The sequence below is a fragment of the Crinia signifera genome, chromosome 19 (genome assembly GCF_055691185.1).
Source record: "Crinia signifera chromosome 19, ASM5569118v1, whole genome shotgun sequence".
Classification (NCBI taxonomy): Eukaryota; Metazoa; Chordata; class Amphibia; order Anura; family Myobatrachidae; genus Crinia; species Crinia signifera.
This window is the reverse complement of record NC_139226.1, coordinates 138,969,265-138,988,086: the sequence shown is the minus strand read 5'-3', so window position 1 is coordinate 138,988,086 and position 18,822 is coordinate 138,969,265. Positions and strand designations below refer to the sequence as shown.

Here is an 18,822-nt window from a genome sequence, read left to right as displayed (position 1 = left end):
TGTCCTCACACAGGTCCTCTGCCCAGGAGGTTCCAGCAGACTGCTACACCGGGTGATCCCTCTCCTGTGTCCTCACACAGGTCCTCTGCCCAGGAGGTTCCAGCAGACTGCTACACCGGGTGATCCCTCTCCCGTGTCCTCACACAGGTCCTCTGCCCAGGAGGTTCCAGCAGACTGCTACACTGGGTGATCCCTCTCCTGTGTCCTCACACAGGTCCTCTGCCCAGGAGGTTCCAGCAGACTGCTACACCGGGTGATCCCTCTCCTGTGTCCTCACACAGGTCCTCTGCCCAGGAGGTTCCAGCAGACTGCTACACCGGGTGATCCCTCTCCCGTGTCCTCACACAGGTCCTCTGCCCAGGAGGTTCCAGCAGACTGCTACACCAGGTGATCCCTCTCCTGTGTCCTCACACAGGTCCTCTGCCCAGGAGGTTCCAGCAGACTATTACACCGGGTGATCCCTCTTCTGTGTCCTCACACAGGTCCCCCACATGTGGTGCTGCTGCTGCGGCTGTCTCTGTGTGATATATACTCTCCGCTCTTTTGTGCTCTGAGTCATTCAGAAACTCCTCTAGTCCTGGCTGACAGACTGACACTGGCTTTACTTCTCAATCACAGTACTGTGTACTATCCCAGGCTGCAACAGGGGGTCCACGGGCCCAGCAGAAGAATGGGGGCAATGCCAGGATACCAACATGTGCTCTTGATCTTTGTGGGGGGGGGGGGGGCTGTGGTATCTGGGGGAGGGAGGCAGCACCGCCACAAATAATAACACAATCGGAAAGCGCTATCTATCAGCGGACCATAAATATCCCATTATTATATCTCCAGCACAGAGAGATCCTCATCCTGGGGATAGGATGACAAAGGACAAGAGTGGGGAACAACGGAGCGGGTGTGGTATGGACCCCCGATAGTCAGGATTCCGATGGTTGTTTCACCGACATCGGAATCATGACTGTCAGTAGTACGACAGGGGGCAAGCGCATCGGAGCGCCTTGCGGGCTCACTGCATTCACCACAGGTTCTAATCTCTCTCTATTGGGGGCATGGACCCCCACAAGGGAAAATAGCCGGGTAGGCATCAGGCACGCGGTGTTACGTGCTCATGACACCAGGCACGCGGTGTTACGCGCTCTCATGACACCAGGCACGCGGTGTTACGCGCTCTCATGACACCAGGCACGCGGTGTTACGTGCTCATGACACCAGGCGAGCGATGTTACGTGCTCTCATGACACCAGGCACGCGGTGTTACGTGCTGTCATGACACCAGGCACGCGGTGTTACGTGCTGTCATGACTCCAGGCACGCGGTGTTACGTGCTCTCATGACTCCAGGCACGCGGTGTTACGTGCTCTCATGACACCAGGCACGCGGTGTTACGTGCTCTCATGACACCAGGCACGCGGTGTTACGTGCTCTCATGACACCAGGCACGCGGTGTTACGTGCTGTCATGACTCCAGGCACGCGGTGTTACGTGCTCTCATGACACCAGGCACGCGGTGTTACGTGCTGTCATGACTCCAGGCACGCGGTGTTACGTGCTCTCATGACTCCAGGCACGCGGTGTTACGTGCTCTCATGACACCAGGCACGCGGTGTTACGTGCTCTCATGACACCAGGCACGCGGTGTTACGTGCTCTCATGACACCAGGCACGCGGTGTTACGTGCTCTCCGTGCTCTCATGACACCAGGCGTGCTGTGTTACGCGCTCTCCTGACACCAAGCACGCGGTGTTACGTGCTCTCATGACACCAGGCACGCGGTGTTACGTGCTCTCATGACACCAGGCACGCGGTGTTACGTGCTCTCATGACACCAGGCACGCAGTGTTACGTTCTCTCATGACACCAGGCACGCGGTGTTACGTGCTCTCATGACACCAGGCACGCAGTGTTACGTGCTCTCATGACACCAGGTACGCGGTGTTACGGGCTCTCATGACACCAGGCACGCGGTGTTACGTTCTCTCATGACACCAGGCACGCGGTGTTACGTGCTCTCATGACACCAGGCACGCGATGTTACGTGCTCTCATGACACCAGGCACGCAGTGTTACGTTCTCTCATGACACCCACTAAGCAGGGATTTCTCCTATGTCGGTGAAAAGGGGTAAAATGTCTCACCAAGGAAACCCCTGTGCAGCTGAAACCGGGCACATCAGCCAGTTAGAATTAATTTGGATGTCCAACCTGCCCAGATTCACCCAGGCATTTGTCCAGTGCCAGCTCTGGTCGTTTAACCCCTCAGTAACAGGTTCCCAGCAGAGTGACCGGTAATACTCAATCTCACTATATGGATCAATAATCTGTAGTAATATAGGGGGTTAACAGAATTAATGTCGGCATCAAACATTGGTAAATACATTACTTCGGTATCACCGTAGTCAGTGCAGGTGGCTGTAGTCTGCACATGTAGTAACACCTCAGGTCACAGGCTGCACCTCCCTGCAGGGTCCTAGTGCCTGTACTGTAACACAATGAGCTGCACGTATCTGACTCAGGATCTGATCTGTCGTTGTTGATTCGCACAGTTGTTACGTCAGTCACAATGGGGAATCCACCTACTGTACTGGGTATAGAGCTGACATTTCATGGTCTATTCTGTAAAGGGTAATACGGTTCTAGACAGGCCGTAGGTGGATCACTCTGTAACCTTTGCAGTTGGGGACGGTACAGAGCCCCAGTTTTCTGTATTGTTTTATCAATACAAGATGACGGCTTCTGCAATGTGCTTTCACTGTGAGCTGTGACAGTTTCTAGCCCACAAACTCTCCACCGCTCCCTCTCTCCATTATCCGGCACGTTTCAAACAGTGTCCCTGCAAAAACCGATTCCACTTTCTGTTATGACATCTATTTAGCACACAAAGGGGGAAATTTACTAAGGTCTAATCATAAAAATAAGTGTATTCCTATACAGAAATGCACCTATTTTTTACAAATTCATTTTCTGAATTTACTATTAACTATCCCGAAAATACAGCAATTCGTATTCATAGCACATTCGTATTTGTATTTCCAAATACGAATATATACACCATTGAAAGAATATAAAAAAAGAATGGTGATTCCGAATTTACTAAGCAGCCATATTGAAAATTCATTTTCCTGGCGTATTTGGCAGAAGCCTGCACAGATCAGTCAGATCAATCATATCAGTCAGATCCATCATATCAGTCAGATCTGTGCAGGCTTCAGTGTGTAAAAAAAATGAATAAATAAATATTTTTTTTAAATGGCATGGGGTCCTCCCTCACATCTGTAACCAGCCCCAGGCTCAAAGAGCCGGTCCTGGTTTTAAAAAAATCAGGGAAACAATCGAGAAGGGGTTCCCCTTATTTTTTTAAAACCAGCACCAGGCCCCAGGGCCGGTCCTGGTTCCCAAAATATGGGGGACAAAACGAGTAGGGGTCCCCCGTATTTTGAGAACCAGCCCCAGGCCCAACCAGCCAGCAGGGTAATGCCACAGCCGGGGGAAGACTTTTTATACAAGTCCCGCCGGCCAAAGCATTCATCCCTACCGATCAGCCAGCCTCGGCTTGCGGCTCCTGATTGGTCCCTAGCCGGCCAATAGTGGCATTTGGGAGGAGGAGCCGCACAATGTCAACACAGACACCATGCGGCTTCTTCTGACAGTCCGGCTTGGTTCGGGTGATCGGTTTATTTTTTTGCCAAGACCCTGGATCCTACATGGACCGAAGAGGACGTGCTCTATGCCGGAGGACCCTTTTAGGTATAATTTGCTTCCACAGGTACCCCATGGAAGCAGACGGATTGACAACGGGCTCGATAGGTAGGTACCAGTACGAAAGGGCTCTGTATGTAATAAAGCTTTATTTTTCTTGGGTGTCAGTGTGTTTAACTATTTGTATTGCTGTAGAACTACAAGTTCCAGTGGGCCCTTTAATGCCCTGCATGCTGGGACTCATGGTTCTCCAGCAATATACAATAGTTTACATCAAATTTTTTTACACCATTTATCAGCCCGATACCCACAGCCCAAGGGTACCGGGGACAGCCGGGCATTTAAGTTCTGGAGGAGGGGGGGAGGACCCCTGCCCAGGCTGACTGGTCGGTAGGGATGAATGCTTTGGCCGGCGGGACTTGTATAAAGTCTCCCCCTAGCTGTGACATTACCCTGCTGGCTGGTTGGGCCTAGGGCTGGTTTTAAAATATCCAGGGGACCCCAACTTGAATGTTTCCCTGATTTTTTTTAAACCAGGACCGGCTCTTTGAGCCTGGTGCTGGTTCTGGCTGTAGAGGGGGGACCCCACGCCGTTTTTTTTTTTTCATATTTTTTTAACACTGCCGCCGATACAAATTCATATTTTAAAATATGAATTTGCATCGGCTAATACAAATCCATACGCCATCGGAAAATACGAATGAGTCAAATACGACCGATGTGTTTTTCCTCCGGAATACGAATTTGCATACGGCTAGAACAGCTGTATGCATTCATAAATCAGGCGTATTAAGAATAAGAATTTTTGTATTCTTAGTAAATCCAGACCCCATCCCCAGGTTGCACCGCGAACCAATCAAACCAGTGCAACTCCAGGATCAAACAAGATTTAATTTTATTTAAACATTACGACAAAGACAAAATAAAACCGGTACTTGTTTCTTATCAGGGCACCCAGTACGCTTTTATCCTCGGATCGCAGTGTGTATAGTGCCGTGCGATGTTCATATTAAGTGCACAGGAGTGCTTATACAATGAAATATCGCATGGGATCGGAGGGCACCGTAGACAGGGTGCGATCCGATGCGATATTTCATTGCATGTTTTCCTGTTAGTAGATGGTGCGGCATGTGCGGGGGGCAGGCGTACTGTGCAGGAACCTTGCGCCGCAGCAGAATCTCACCCCATTCTCCCTGGGAAGCTATTAGTATACGTTTACTTTATTTGTTTTTTGGACTGTGACATGTTCAGCTTTATTCACAAGTGACCAGTGTGACAGTCAGCTGAAGAACACATACATGACAGTACTGATCCCATGACACATGTTAGAATACGGATCCCATGAGAAAATAACACATGAATGGAGCCTCACAGGGGGAGCTGGTTTCATTTTCCCTTCTTATGCTATGGACACAGTTTATAATAGAGCCGTCATTGTCACGGTACAGTGGAGACTGTATGAATGAAGGTGGAGGAGCAGGTCACATGGGCGGAGCTTAGAGCAGCCGGAAGATATAATCTGTGATCCGGATCTAACACCTGTGACCGCACTGAGGACCAGATTCCGAGCTCTCTCCTCCAGACCAGCGGATTAGGGATCTTTCTAGAAAATCTATTCTGCCCAAGATAAAATAAAACAATGACTTGCAGCCCCACAGGGGGCTACTCCCTGCAGCCCCACAGGGGGCTACTCCCTGCAGCCCCACAGGGGGCTACTCCCTGCAGCCCCACAGGGGGCTACTCCCTGCAGCCCCACAGGGGGCTACTCCCTGCAGCCCCACAGGGGGCTACTCCCTGCAGCCCCACAGGGGGCTACTCCCTGCAGCCCCACAGGGGGCTACTCCCTGCAGCCCCACAGGGGGCTACTCCCTGCAGCCCCACAGGGGGCTACTCCCTGCAGCGACAAGTCCCGGGCGCTCCTTTTTCTGGTGAGAGGCTGCAGCACATCCCATATAATACATATATAGCGACACGGACGACATATCGCCCTGAGGTCAGGCTACAGGGTCACTGCCGGGTGCGGCCTCCTCCATGCTGCGTCTCTCCAAACATGGAGCGTTACACGACTTTATTGTGGTGGAAAACGATGGAGCGTGACATATTGAGCAGGTTCTCTGACCGCGCCCTGGAAGCGTAGTAGGAGGAGCTATCCTGGAGAAGAGATTACATACACAATGTTACCACATGGAAGGATTGGTGCAGTCATACTACATACACAGCATCACAGATCCACAACCTAAGCACCGGGCCGCGATCCGCAGGACTCAGACACACAGCACCACGGATCCACAACCTAAGCACCGGGCCGCGATCCGCAGAACTCAGACACACAGCACCACGGATCCACAACCTAAGCACCGGGCCGCGATCCGCAGAACTCAGACACACAGCATCACGGATCCACAACCTAAGCACCGGGCCGCGATCCGCAGGACTCAGACACACAGCATCACAGATCCACAACCTAAGCACCGGGCCGCGATCCGCAGGACTCAGACACACAGCATCACAGATCCACAACCTAAGCACCGGGCCGCGATCCGCAGGACTCAGACACACAGCATCACGGATCCACAACCTAAGCACCGGGCCGCGATCCGCAGGACTCAGACACACAGCATCACGGATCCACAACCTAAGCACCGGGCCGCGATCCGCAGGACTCAGACACACAGCATCACAGATCCACCACCTAATCACCGGGCCGCGATCCGCAGGACTCAGACACACAACATCACAGATCCACAACCTAAGCACCGGGCCTCGATCCGCAGGACTCAGACACACAACATCACGGATCCACAACCTAAGCACCGGGCCTCGATCCGCAGGACTCAGACACACAGCATCACAGATCCACAACCTAAGCACCGGGCCGCGATCCGCAGGACTCAGACACACAGCATCACAGATCCACAACCTAAGCACCGGGCCTCGATCCGCAGGACTCAGACACACAACATCACGGATCCACAACCTAAGCACCAGGCCGCGATCCGCAGGACTCAGACAACAGCCACTGACCATATATGGATACAGAGAGGCCACAGGACATATCATGCGCTGTTCTCATTGGTTTACAACATACCAAGATGGCGCCAATGGCACAGGGAAAGATGGGCGGACCAGGACTCCACGAGGAAAGGGGCAATAAAGTGCTGAGTTCTGCAGCCAGAGGGGACAGAACTGTGAGGTGGCAGAGATGAGGGGTGATGCCCAAACAATGTAGGAGTGGTTAAATAACGTTATAGCTACACGTTACATTCATCCCACTCACAGACCTGGAGTGTGGGGCTCGCCTCTTACCATGCTCAGATCACCAGCTGCTCCTGATGTGACCACACTTGGATCCACAGAGGTCTTCAGGTCCAAGCTGGTGACGCGGAGATCACAGGATGGCACTGCATTTTCCCATCCGGCTAAACAATGCTGACAGACAGAAAACCATCACAGTTCATATTGCTGCAGACAGCCAGCCAGTGGGTGGAACAATGCAGCGACTAGGACACCAGTAACATCGCAGGGATAATACCGCTTCTCATTGTACATCCTCTGTAGTGTTACAGGACCACGTGATGGATGGCTGCAGACAGCCAGTGGGCGGGACAATGCAGCCTTACACCAGTAACATCACATGGAAACCTGTATCTGCAGGGATAACCCCGCGTGTATGGACGGCTGCAGACTCACAGTGGCCGGGACAATGCAGCCTGCCATAGCGGCAGGGACACCAGTGACATCACGGGGACACCTGTATCTGCAGGGATAACACCGCGTGTATGGACGGTGGCAGACTCACAGTGGGCGGGACAATGCAGCCTTACACCAGTAACATCACATGGACACCTGTATCTGCAGGGATAACACCGCGACTCACAGACAGGAACACAAAGCAGAGAGACATTTGCCATCGGCTCTCACAATAACACACATAGGATGACCACGGATTACACTTACCGATGGCAGGGCGAAGCTGTCTGTGGGGTCAAAGCTTTTCCTCCTGTGAGCTCTGTATTTATAGGGAGGCAGCAAAGTGCTCCTGGGGATGCTCACCCTGAAATAAACCAAGTGACTGTTACATGTCAGCCCAAAGCCGCCTCTAGGATTCCTCCCATGCTGCCCAACACTACTGGGACTCACTACCACTGGAACTCTCCACCTCTCTGTAAAACAAACAGTATCGCAAATCCAATTCATTTACCAAAGCTGAATGCGCGCATCTACGGGCAATCCATGTCCTACTCCACTGGTGGCTGATAGGATTAACATGGTAGTAGCAGAGCAGTGTATGTCAGCCGATTGACAGAACTGTGGACTATGCAAACCGTGTAACATACATCTCAGGGCACCCCACCTGCGGCCAGCTGGCGTACAGATCAGGGGCACCCCTCCGGCCTAGGGTAGTGCCTGCAGGTGACTACACCACGGGAACCCCTGCGGCCAGCTGGCGTACGGCTCTGGGGCACCCCTCCTGCCTAGCGTAGTGCCTGCAGGTGACTACACCACAGGAATCCCTGCAGCCAGCTGGCGTACAGCTCGGGGGCATCCCTACTGCCTAGTATAGTGCCTGCAGGTGACTACACCACGGAAGTTCCTGCAGCCAGCTGGCGTACAGGTTCGGGGGCATCCCTCCTGCCTAGCGTAGTGCCTGCAGGTGATTACACCACGGGAGTCCTTGCAGCCAGCTGGCTTACAGCTCAGGGGCATATATATCTCTATATCTTAGGAAAGAGGCAATGAATCCCCAGAATATGCAGACACAGGAATATCTCTCCAGCGTTCTCCTACTGAAGAGCTGAGTGCGCACATCTGTCGTGATATACATACCGTATATAAGCCGGCTCATCCAACGCTGCGTGGCGCCTGCCCCTGCGCTTCTTACAGATGGGGCACGCAGATTCAACGCCCGCGGGTGACGTGAACAATCGCTGGTTCACTCTGTAGCAATATACACCTGGAACACAGACCAGGCCAAGCTTCCGTTACCTCTGTGTGACCAGAGCTTGCCGGACGGACACACGGGGACGCACGCACGCGTAATGGAACCTTACATTGGTGAGTGCGCAGAGAGACGTCCGCTTCTTCCTCCTCAGAGTCATCCTGTGCCCCTGACCTGAAAGCACAATCACAGTTATTCCCTGCCCAGACCATACAGCGCTCTGTACCGTGTCTGCGCCATATATCCACACCGCGTGGCAAACGCATCTAACCGCTTTCCTGCAGTCCCTGTATAATGCACATTCATTACCGAAACTTAAGCCACAAGGAAAATGGGGATTGACTTCCCCCTAGAACTTGCACACACATTACATGGCCAAGATGATGTTCTTAAACTGACTGACCAATCAGGACATGGTCTCTGGACAGCAATGTTATATACCCCCATAGCCTAATATACTAATAATGGAGTAACGAAAGCCAGAGAGACCAGGCAGTGCATTGTGGAGCCACTCTCTACCTCCTACAAAACACAGCCGTCACCGGCTGCCTATATTACAGCGGCTTCCAGAAGGCGGAACAGCTACAGACTAGGAAAACTCACTCGGGGATACTCCGGTGCACGCACTCCTCCCTGTTCACACGCCGGAACTCGCCAATCTCCGAGAAGAACTGGTCGGATCTGTGGGCGATTGGGGAGTTTACTTCCAGAAGACCTGGGGAGCAGAGATTTAGTAAGAGGGGCGGTCACTGGGAGATAATTACACTATCCTCTATGGGGACCACGTGGGTAATGTATACACTCACCGGCTATCCAGTCATAACCCAGCAGTGCGCGGGCAGACCGATGGTCCACGTGGAGGTCTGGTTCATCAGACAGGAAGGTGACATGTCCGGGATCTCTCTGCAAAGGAAAGGAGATAACTTGGGTTTAGAACGAGAACGAGGAGACTGAGGGACGGGCATCCACTCCAGACTACGTATATAAGGATATTTAGGGCAGGGAGGAGCTGCGGCTGTCGCTGGCTGCTTCTGTTCCGGTGAACAGTGCCACCTCCTAGCCAGTGCCCGATGTGACAGGCAGCCGACTCTGTGCAGAGCTGCCACTACTAGCACCCCTTCCCCTAATGCTGTGGCAGCAGTGACCTTGTCCCTTGTACAATACAGTGAATAAGTGTATAGGGTGTTCCTCCCTTACCCTGGAAGTCCGGTTTGGGGTGAGGAGAATAGACTTTGGAGTTCTGTGCTCTCTGGACCTCATGTTTCCTTCGTCTATCAGCTGGTCTATGTAGTCCGGAGACATGGCTCTGGTGTCCTCCGCTGCGCTCGGATGGGTGACTGCTGTGGAATTCAGGACTGAGAGACGTTTGACAGGAGAGCGGATTGTGATCACACTGGCGTCATGGTGTCCCGGCATCCCGCCAGTCAGGACCTCACCAGGCTGCAAATGGGAATCCCCGACGCTCGGCATGATGCTAGCGGTTCCCCTGGGAGTACGGATAGATCTCCTGGCGAGTCCAGAGGAACCCCGCGTGCTCACTACATCCGGGTCCTGATCCCCAAATACGCGAAAACCTCCAAAGCCATTCAGTGCCGTCTCCTCGTTCCAATCCTAGCAACACAGGTCACATGTTAGAACGCTCAGAATGGCAGCCATGTATCATACATGTAATAAACAGATCATCAGCTACAGCGTTACCCGTGGCAACAGGAGGGCGCACTGAGCGACCCCATATAAGTCTCACCTCGGCTATAGCGTTACCCGTGACAACAGGAGGGCGCACTGAGCGTCCCCATATAAGTCTCACCTCAGCTACAGCGTTACCCGTGACAACAGGAGGGCGCACTGAGCGTCCCCATATAAGTCTCACCTCAGCTACAGCGTTACCCGTGACAACAGGAGGGCGCACTGAGCGTCCCCATATAAGTCTCACCTCGGCTATAGCGTTACCCGTGACAACAGGAGGGCGCACAGAGCGACCCCATATAAGTCTCACCTCGGCTACAGCGTTACCCGTGACAACAGGAGGGAGCACTGAGCGACCCCATATAAGTCTCACCTCAGCTACAGCGTTACCCGTGACAACAGGAGGGCGCACTGAGCGTCCCCATATAAGTCTCACCTCGGCTATAGCGTTACCCGTGACAACAGGAGGGCGCACAGAGCGACCCCATATAAGTCTCACCTCGGCTACAGCGTTACCCGTGACAACAGGAGGGAGCACTGAGCAACCCCATATAAGTCTCACCTCAGCTATAACGTTACCCGTGACAACAGGAGGGCGCACTGAGCGACCCCATATAAGTCTCACCTCGGCTACAGCGTTACCCGTGACAACAGGAGGGCGCACTGAGCGTCCCCATATAAGTCTCACCTCAGCTACAGCGTTACCCGTGACAACAGGAGGGCGCACTGAGCGTCCCCATATAAGTCTCACCTCGGCTATAGCGTTACCCGTGACAACAGGAGGGCGCACAGAGCGACCCCATATAAGTCTCACCTCGGCTACAGCGTTACCCGTGACAACAGGAGGGAGCACTGAGCGACCCCATATAAGTCTCACCTCAGCTACAGCGTTACCCGTGACAACAGGAGGGCGCACTGAGCGTCCCCATATAAGTCTCACCTCGGCTATAGCGTTACCCGTGACAACAGGAGGGCGCACAGAGCGACCCCATATAAGTCTCACCTCGGCTATAGCGTTACCCGTGACAACAGGAGGGCGCACAGAGCGACCCCATATAAGTCTCACCTCGGCTACAGCGTTACCCGTGACAACAGGAGGGCGCACTGAGCGACCCCATATAAGTCTCACCTCGGCTACAGCGTTACCCGTGACAACAGGAGGGCGCACTGAGCGACCCCATATAAGTCTCACCTCGGCTATAGCGTTACCCGTGACAACAGGAGGGCACACTGAGCGACCCCATATAAGTCTCACCTCGGCTATAGCGTTACCCGTGACAACAGGAGGGCGCACTGAGCGACCCCATATAAGTCTCACCTCGGCTATAACGTTACCCGTGACAACAGGAGGGCGCACTGAGCGACCCCATATAAGTCTCACATCGGCTATAACGTTACCCGTGACAACAGGAGGGCGCACTGAGCGACCCCATATAAGTCTCACCTCGGCTATAACGTTACCCGTGACAACAGGAGGGCGCACTGAGCGACCCCATATAAGTCTCACCTCGGCTATAACGTTACCCGTGACACTGAGCGACCCCATATAAGTCTCACCTCGGCTATAACGTTACCCGTGACAACAGGAGGGCGCACTGAGCGACCCCATATAAGTCTCACCTCGGCTATAACGTTACCCGTGACACTGAGCGACCCCATATAAGTCTCACCTCGGCTATAACGTTACCCGTGACAACAGGAGGGCGCACTGAGCGACCCCATATAAGTCTCACCTCGGCTATAGCGTTACCCGTGACAACAGGAGGGCGCACTGAGCGACCCCATATAAGTCTCACCTCGGCTATAACGTTACCCGTGACAACAGGAGGGCGCACTGAGCGACCCCATATAAGTCTCACCTCGGCTATAACGTTACCCGTGACACTGAGCGACCCCATATAAGTCTCACCTCGGCTATAGCGTTACCCGTGACAACAGGAGGGCGCACTGAGCGACCCCATATAAGTCTCACCTCGGCTACAGCGTTACCCGTGACAACAGGAGGGCGCACTGAGCGACCCCATATAAGTCTCACCTCGGCTATAACGTTACCCGTGACAACAGGAGGGCGCACTGAGCGACCCCATATAAGTCTCACCTCGGCTATAGCGTTACCCGTGACAACAGGAGGGTGCACTGAGCGACCCCATATAAGTCTCACCTTGGCTATAGCGTTACCGGTGACAACAGGAGGGCGCACTGAGCGACCCCATATAAGTCTCACCTCGGCTATAGCGTTACCCGTGACAACAGGAGGGCGCACTGAGCGACCCCATATAAGTCTCACCTCGGCTATAGCGTTACCCGTGACAACAGGAGGGCGCACTGAGCGACCCCATATAAGTCTCACCTCGGCTATAGCGTTACCCGTGACAACAGGAGGGCGCACTGAGCGACCCCATATAAGTCTCACCTCGGCTATAGCGTTACCCGTGACACTGAGCGACCCCATATAAATCTCACCTCGGCTATAGCGTTACCCGCGACAACAGGAGGGCGCACTGAGCGACCCCATATAAGTCTCACCTCGGCTATAGCGTTACCCGTGAGAACAGGAGGGCGCACTGAGCGACCCCATATAAGTCTCACCTCGGCTATAGCGTTACCCGTGACAACAGGAGGGCACACTGAGCGACCCCATATAAGTCTCACCTCGGCTATAGCGTTACCCGTGACAACAGGAGGGCGCACTGAGCGACCCCATATAAGTCTCACCTCGGCTATAGCGTTACCCGTGACACTGAGCGACCCCATATAAATCTGACCTCGGCTATAGCGTTACCCGCGACAACAGGAGGGCGCACTGAGCGACCCCATATAAGTCTCACCTCGGCTACAGCGTTACCCGTGACAACAGGAGGGCGCACTGAGCGACCCCATATAAGTCTCACCTCGGCTATAGCGTTACCCGTGACAACAGGAGGGCGCACTGAGCGACCCCATATAAGTCTCACCTCGGCTATAGCGTTACCCGTGACAACAGGAGGGCGCACTGAGCGACCCCATATAAATCTCACCTCGGCTATAGCGTTACCCGTGACAACAGGAGGGCGCACTGAGCGACCCCATATAAATCTCACCTCGGCTATAGCGTTACCCGTGACAACAGGAGGGCGCACTGAGCGACCCCATATAAAAGTCTCACCTCGGCTATAGCGTTACCCGGGACAACAGGAGGGCGCACTGAGCGACCCCATATAAGTCTCACCTCGGCTACAGCGTTACCCGTGACAACAGGAGGGCGCACTGAGAGACCCCATATAAGTCTCACCTCGGCTACAGCGTTACCCGTGACAACAGGAGGGCGCACTGAGCGACCCCATATAAGTCTCACCTCGGCTACAGCGTTACCCGTGACAACAGGAGGGCGCACTGAGAGACCCCATATAAGTCTCACCTCGGCTACAGCGTTACCCGTGACAACAGGAGGGCGCACTGAGCGACCCCATATAAGTCTCACCTCGGCTATAGCGTTACCCGTGACAACAGGAGGGCGCACTGAGCGACCCCATATAAGTCTCACCTCGGCTACAGCGTTACCCGTGACAACAGGAGGGAGCACTGAGCGACCCCATATAAGTCTCACCTCGGCTATAACGTTACCCGTGACAACAGGAGGGAGCACTGAGCGACCCCATATAAGTCTCACCTCGGCTATAGCGTTACCCGCGACAACAGGAGGGCGCACTGAGCGACCCCATATAAGTCTCACCTCGGCTATAGCGTTACCCGTGACAACAGGAGGGCGCACTGAGCGACCCCATATAAATCTCACCTCGGCTACAGCGTTACCCGCGACAACAGGAGGGCGCACTGAGCGACCCCATATAAGTCTCACCTCGGCTATAGCGTTACCCGTGACAACAGGAGGGCGCACTGAGCGACCCCATATAAATCTCACCTCGGCTATAGCGTTACCCGTGACAACAGGAGGGCGCACTGAGCGACCCCATATAAGTCTCACCTCGGCTATAACGTTACCCGTGACACTGAGCGACCCCATATAAGTCTCACCTCGGCTATAGCGTTACCCGTGACAACAGGAGGGCGCACTGAGCGACCCCATATAAGTCTCACCTCGGCTATAGCGTTACCCGTGACAACAGGAGGGCGCACTGAGCGACCCCATATAAATCTCACCTCGGCTATAGCGTTACCCGTGACAACAGGAGGGCGCACTGAGCGACCCCATATAAGTCTCACCTCGGCTATAGCGTTACCCGTGACAACAGGAGGGCGCACTGAGCGACCCCATATAAATCTCACCTCGGCTATAGCGTTACCCGTGACAACAGGAGGGCGCACTGAGCGACCCCATATAAGTCTCACCTCGGCTATAACGTTACCCGTGACACTGAGCGACCCCATATAAGTCTCACCTCGGCTATAGCGTTACCCGTGACAACAGGAGGGCGCACTGAGCGACCCCATATAAATCTCACCTCGGCTATAGTGTTACCCGTGACAACAGGAGGGCGCAGTGAGCGACCCCATATAAGTCTCACCTCGGCTATAGCGTCACCCGGGACAATGGGAGGTGCGCTGCGCTCCCCAGACAGCTGCTTCCGCACCTCACCCTGCTTTATGGTCAGATGCTGCAGCAGAGACTTATTTAACTGACGCAGCTCTTCCAGGTGATTGTACGACGCCATCTCCTGACGTCACTGCAACTCACACCCCTGTGAAAAAAATGTGTTTTAACAGAGACGCATGTGCCCAAGGGTAAAGGCCTGGGGAGGGTGGGGGTAGTAGTCACCAGGCTGAATACACGGTTGGATAATGTGGGCAGTAGTCATTAGGCTAGGCAATTATGTACAGTGCAGGATGAGGGGGGTAGTAGTCACCATGGTCATTATAGGTACACAGTGTAGAGGAGGGTGGGGTTATTAATCAATAGGCCGGGTAGTCACCAGGGTGAGCAATGGCACACAGTATGGGAGGGTGGGGGTAGTAGTCACCAGGGTGAGCAATGGTACACAGTACGGGGGAGGGTGGGGGTAGTAGTCACCAGGCCGGGTAATGGCACACAGTACGGGGGAGGGTGGGGGTAGTAGTCACCACGCCGGGTAATGGCACACAGTACGGGGGAGGGTGGGGGTAGTAGTCACCACGCCGGGTAATGGCACACAGTACGGGGGAGGGTGGGGGTAGTAGTCACCAGGCCGGGTAATGGCACACAGTACGAGGGAGGCTGGGGGTAGTAGTCACCAGGCCGGGCAATGGCACACAGTACGAGGGAGGCTGGGGGTAGTAGTCACCAGGCCGGGCAATGGCACACAGTACGAGGGAGGGTGGGGGTAGTAGTCACCAGCCCGGCTAATGGTACAAAGTACGGGGGAGGGTGGGGGTAGTAGTCACCAGCCCGGCTAATGGTACAAAGTACGGGGGAGGGTGGGGGTAGTAGTCACCAGGCCGGGTAATGGTACACAGTACGGGGGAGGGTGGGGTAGTACACAGTATGGGGGAGGGTGGGGGTAGTAGTCACCAGGCCGGGTACTGACACACAGTATGGGGAGGGTGGGGGTAGTAGTCACCAGGCCGGGTAATGGCACACAGTGCGGGGGAGGGTGGGGGTAGTAGTCACCAGGCCGGGTAATGGCACACCGTATGGGGGCGGGTGGGTGTTAAGGGCCCCTGTAGATACCTCAGCTTCCCGCGGTCATTCTCTCCCCGTCCTCCGGTCTGTGCGGGTCCCACTCTCGGTCACCAAATCAGACCAGCAGCGCCGCCTGCAGGGAGTGGGCGGGATCGGCCTCGGGTAAAGCGGCGACGCCTCAGAGCGGTTGCTGTATGGCGCTGGGGGCACCGATGTATCGCCGCCTTAAGAGAACCGCCGCGTGCACGACTCGTGATTTCCCGGAAGCCGCTGATTGGTCGTATTAAAACCGCTCGCTCTCCCGCGTTACCCTATGGGGACGCTGACCATCGTCATGGAAACTCTCCGGAGCCCAGCCAATCACAGCCCTTTAACACCACAGTTGTAAAACTACAAGTCCCATTATGCTTTGCAACAGTTTTGCAATGAGCGGGGCATAACCAGCGTTATACCCTCCTCCAACATGACCCATTCCATTAGGTACAAAATGCTCTGTTCCTGGACTTCCCTGCCAGTGGCAGTTACAGAGGTAACTAGGGGGGAGGGGGTCACATCAACTGCCAGTGAGTCCAGGACAGTGATGTTTGGGGTGGCTCCCCTTTTTGAATATTGGACTGTGCTGCATCCTCACCTCTGCAACTGCCACTGGCAGGGAAGTCCAGGAACAGAGCATTTTTTGTACCTATTGGAATGGGTCATGTTATGGAGGCGCATATGCTGCACTTAACGCTGGGTATCTGGGGGTTTAACGTCTTTTAAAATGTAAACAAGGAGGAGAAAAGACTCTCTCTTTTTTGGGGCACTCTTAAATTGTGATTACAAAGCCGTAATCAGTTGAAACTTTGGTAACGATATATTATGAGATATATTCTATGGTATAAAACAACACAAGCTAATCGATGGTATGGAGTCTTTCGCCATATTACAGAAAAAATTCTAATGTGGGAACAGTGTCAATTGTATGTGGATAAATGTAGGTACTAGTCAGTGGCGTAACTAGATATTCGTAGGCCCCATAGCAAAAGTTTGTAAGGGCCCCCTATTTAGTAATTGATGGTGAAAAATGTATGTAAACATATTACTTAGACAGTAAAGATGGGCCCACTTCAGCTCTGGGCCCCATAGCAGCTGCACCCCTTGCACCTATGGTAGTTACGCCCTTGGTACTAGTGACACGTAGGAGAATGGGGTGGATGCGTCCCACCCAGGGTATGGTAAACTTAAAACTTAGCTTTTATTGGTTTAAAATTTATACTAGACAGAAGACGTAAGTATTACGTTGACACACAAACATAGAACATATATAGATTCACACCGATATATCAATGCCCACCGGGCATAGGTTCTCCTAGTTCAGTAACACACCACACTATAGGTAGAAGAAGGTAAATAGATGGATAGAAAAAACTTCTCTGTATATGTCGACTCGAATAAACTATCCTGGGTATTGTGCTTAGGTCTGTCCTAAAGCATCTGAGTCAACACATTGTATCCAAAAGTCCTGTTACCAAATGTAACTACCCGTGGGTGTTGCTAATATCTGTTCTGAAATAAAGGAGTTGTAGGCTCAAAGATGCCTTACATCAAAATATATGCCAAATAGGTGAAGATAAATGAAAGAAACATATAATTCACATGAATATTATCACGGTAAAGAATATATATGTAAATTTGAAACAGGTTTGTATCTACTTTAAATAAGTGCTATCGCGATACAAAATATCAAATAATCATCACACTTGCAAGGATGTACATGTAACTACCAATAACATTCACTGTAATTCAGAGCCATCAACCATGCTTCTGATATTATTGTCTTGTATTATGCACCAAATTGCAAGAAATATTTTGAAGACATCGGTTACTAAAGTAATTTAAACTAGCAGCAATGGTATGGTAAAGCTAAATGTGTTTCCAGAGATTAGTATATAGTGAATATCACTGTTAGAGCCTCTTGTAGGTAGACAGCAAAAATAGCCAGAATACTTAAAATACTTGGGTATGCTCCCGCGGTGCAGTGGATAGGAAGAGAGAAAGGATGGGAAAATAGAGAAATGGGGGGGAGGGGGGGGGGGGGGGGGGTTTGAAAAAGAAAAAAGAGAAAAAAGAAAAGAAAAAAGAGAAAAAAGAAGAAGAAAAGAAAGTGAAGAGGAAGTATTTAGTGAAAGAGCTGACTATGCCCACAGGTCATGGATATTCCCACCGACTTTATATACCCTTGACAGTGGCGGGATTGTCTGGTTGGAGGTTGGGAAGTCCCCTTCCACCTCTCACAGGCGGCCCTTTTCCAATTGCCAGCTGCCACCGGGTAAGGTGGGCTTTTATGGGTATTGTGGGGGAGGAATCCTGCCTAATGTGGAGTCAGTGAAAGGGAATCGATGTTACCCTTTAGTGTTTAAGCGGCTGCTGCCCTGCTTCTTATACCTATCGCCTGGGGTGGAATATTGTATCAGAGAAGGAGAGGTCACCCGTCTCCTAAAATACCTTCTGACGCCCCAAGCAAGTTACCATCACATTAGTTGGTGGACTTTTTCAGGTATAGCGGGTGAGCGGGCTTTAGGGAACACAAGCGGGATTTACTGCAAAGACCCCGTAGTGGGATACTACTGTCAGGTATACCCTGGATAGACTAGTCCAGTGCAGGGTAGGTAGATGGTAGTACTATTGTCCTGATGAGTAGTCCCGGAAAAAAGAAGATAGCAATGCTGTGCAAGGCGTGCTGCTGTCCTCCATATGTGTGCAAATGCACACAGTGGTGGGGGGTGAGCGTCACCTGACCCGCTGAATGAGTGTAGGTGGGAAATTAGAGGTAGAATAGGGGAGAAGAAACAGTGGGATCAGTGTGTGGGAAGAGGTAGTATGGGTAAGAGGTAAAGGGTTTGCGGGAGAGCAGGTACCTGTGTTTTA

At 52.8% G+C, this 18,822-nt stretch overlaps 1 protein-coding gene across 1 annotated transcript; it reads right to left on the bottom strand.

Moving 5' to 3' along the window:
- Positions 1 to 4,572: 4,572 nt before the first annotated feature.
- Positions 4,573 to 16,197, bottom strand: MIIP (migration and invasion inhibitory protein). The gene is made up of 10 exons (XM_083163507.1): positions 15,964 to 16,197; positions 14,825 to 14,998; positions 9,831 to 10,244; positions 9,440 to 9,536; positions 9,237 to 9,348; positions 8,746 to 8,807; positions 8,522 to 8,648; positions 7,652 to 7,748; positions 7,001 to 7,123; positions 4,573 to 5,845 (listed from the first exon to the last, which is right to left on the bottom strand). The coding sequence occupies exons 2-10, from the start codon at positions 14,969 to 14,971 to the stop codon at positions 5,753 to 5,755; spliced, it is 1,272 nt and encodes a 423-aa protein (XP_083019633.1). The 5' UTR covers positions 14,972 to 14,998; positions 15,964 to 16,197; the 3' UTR covers positions 4,573 to 5,752.
- Between the last annotated feature and the right edge of the window lie 2,625 nt (positions 16,198 to 18,822).

Excerpts from the sequence above, each read along its gene's own strand:
- MIIP (XM_083163507.1), bottom strand. The coding sequence starts at position 14,971 with ATGGCGTCGTACAATCACCTGGAAGAGCTGCGTCAGTTAAATAAGTCT. Across the intron at positions 8,649-8,745 it reads CTCTCTGCGCACTCACCAAT|GTGTATATTGCTACAGAGTG; the intron begins GTAAGGTTCCAT and ends TCTGTGTTCCAG. Across the intron at positions 5,846-7,000 it reads CAGCTGGTGATCTGAGCATG|GATAGCTCCTCCTACTACGC; the intron begins GTAAGAGGCGAG and ends TCTCTTCTCCAG.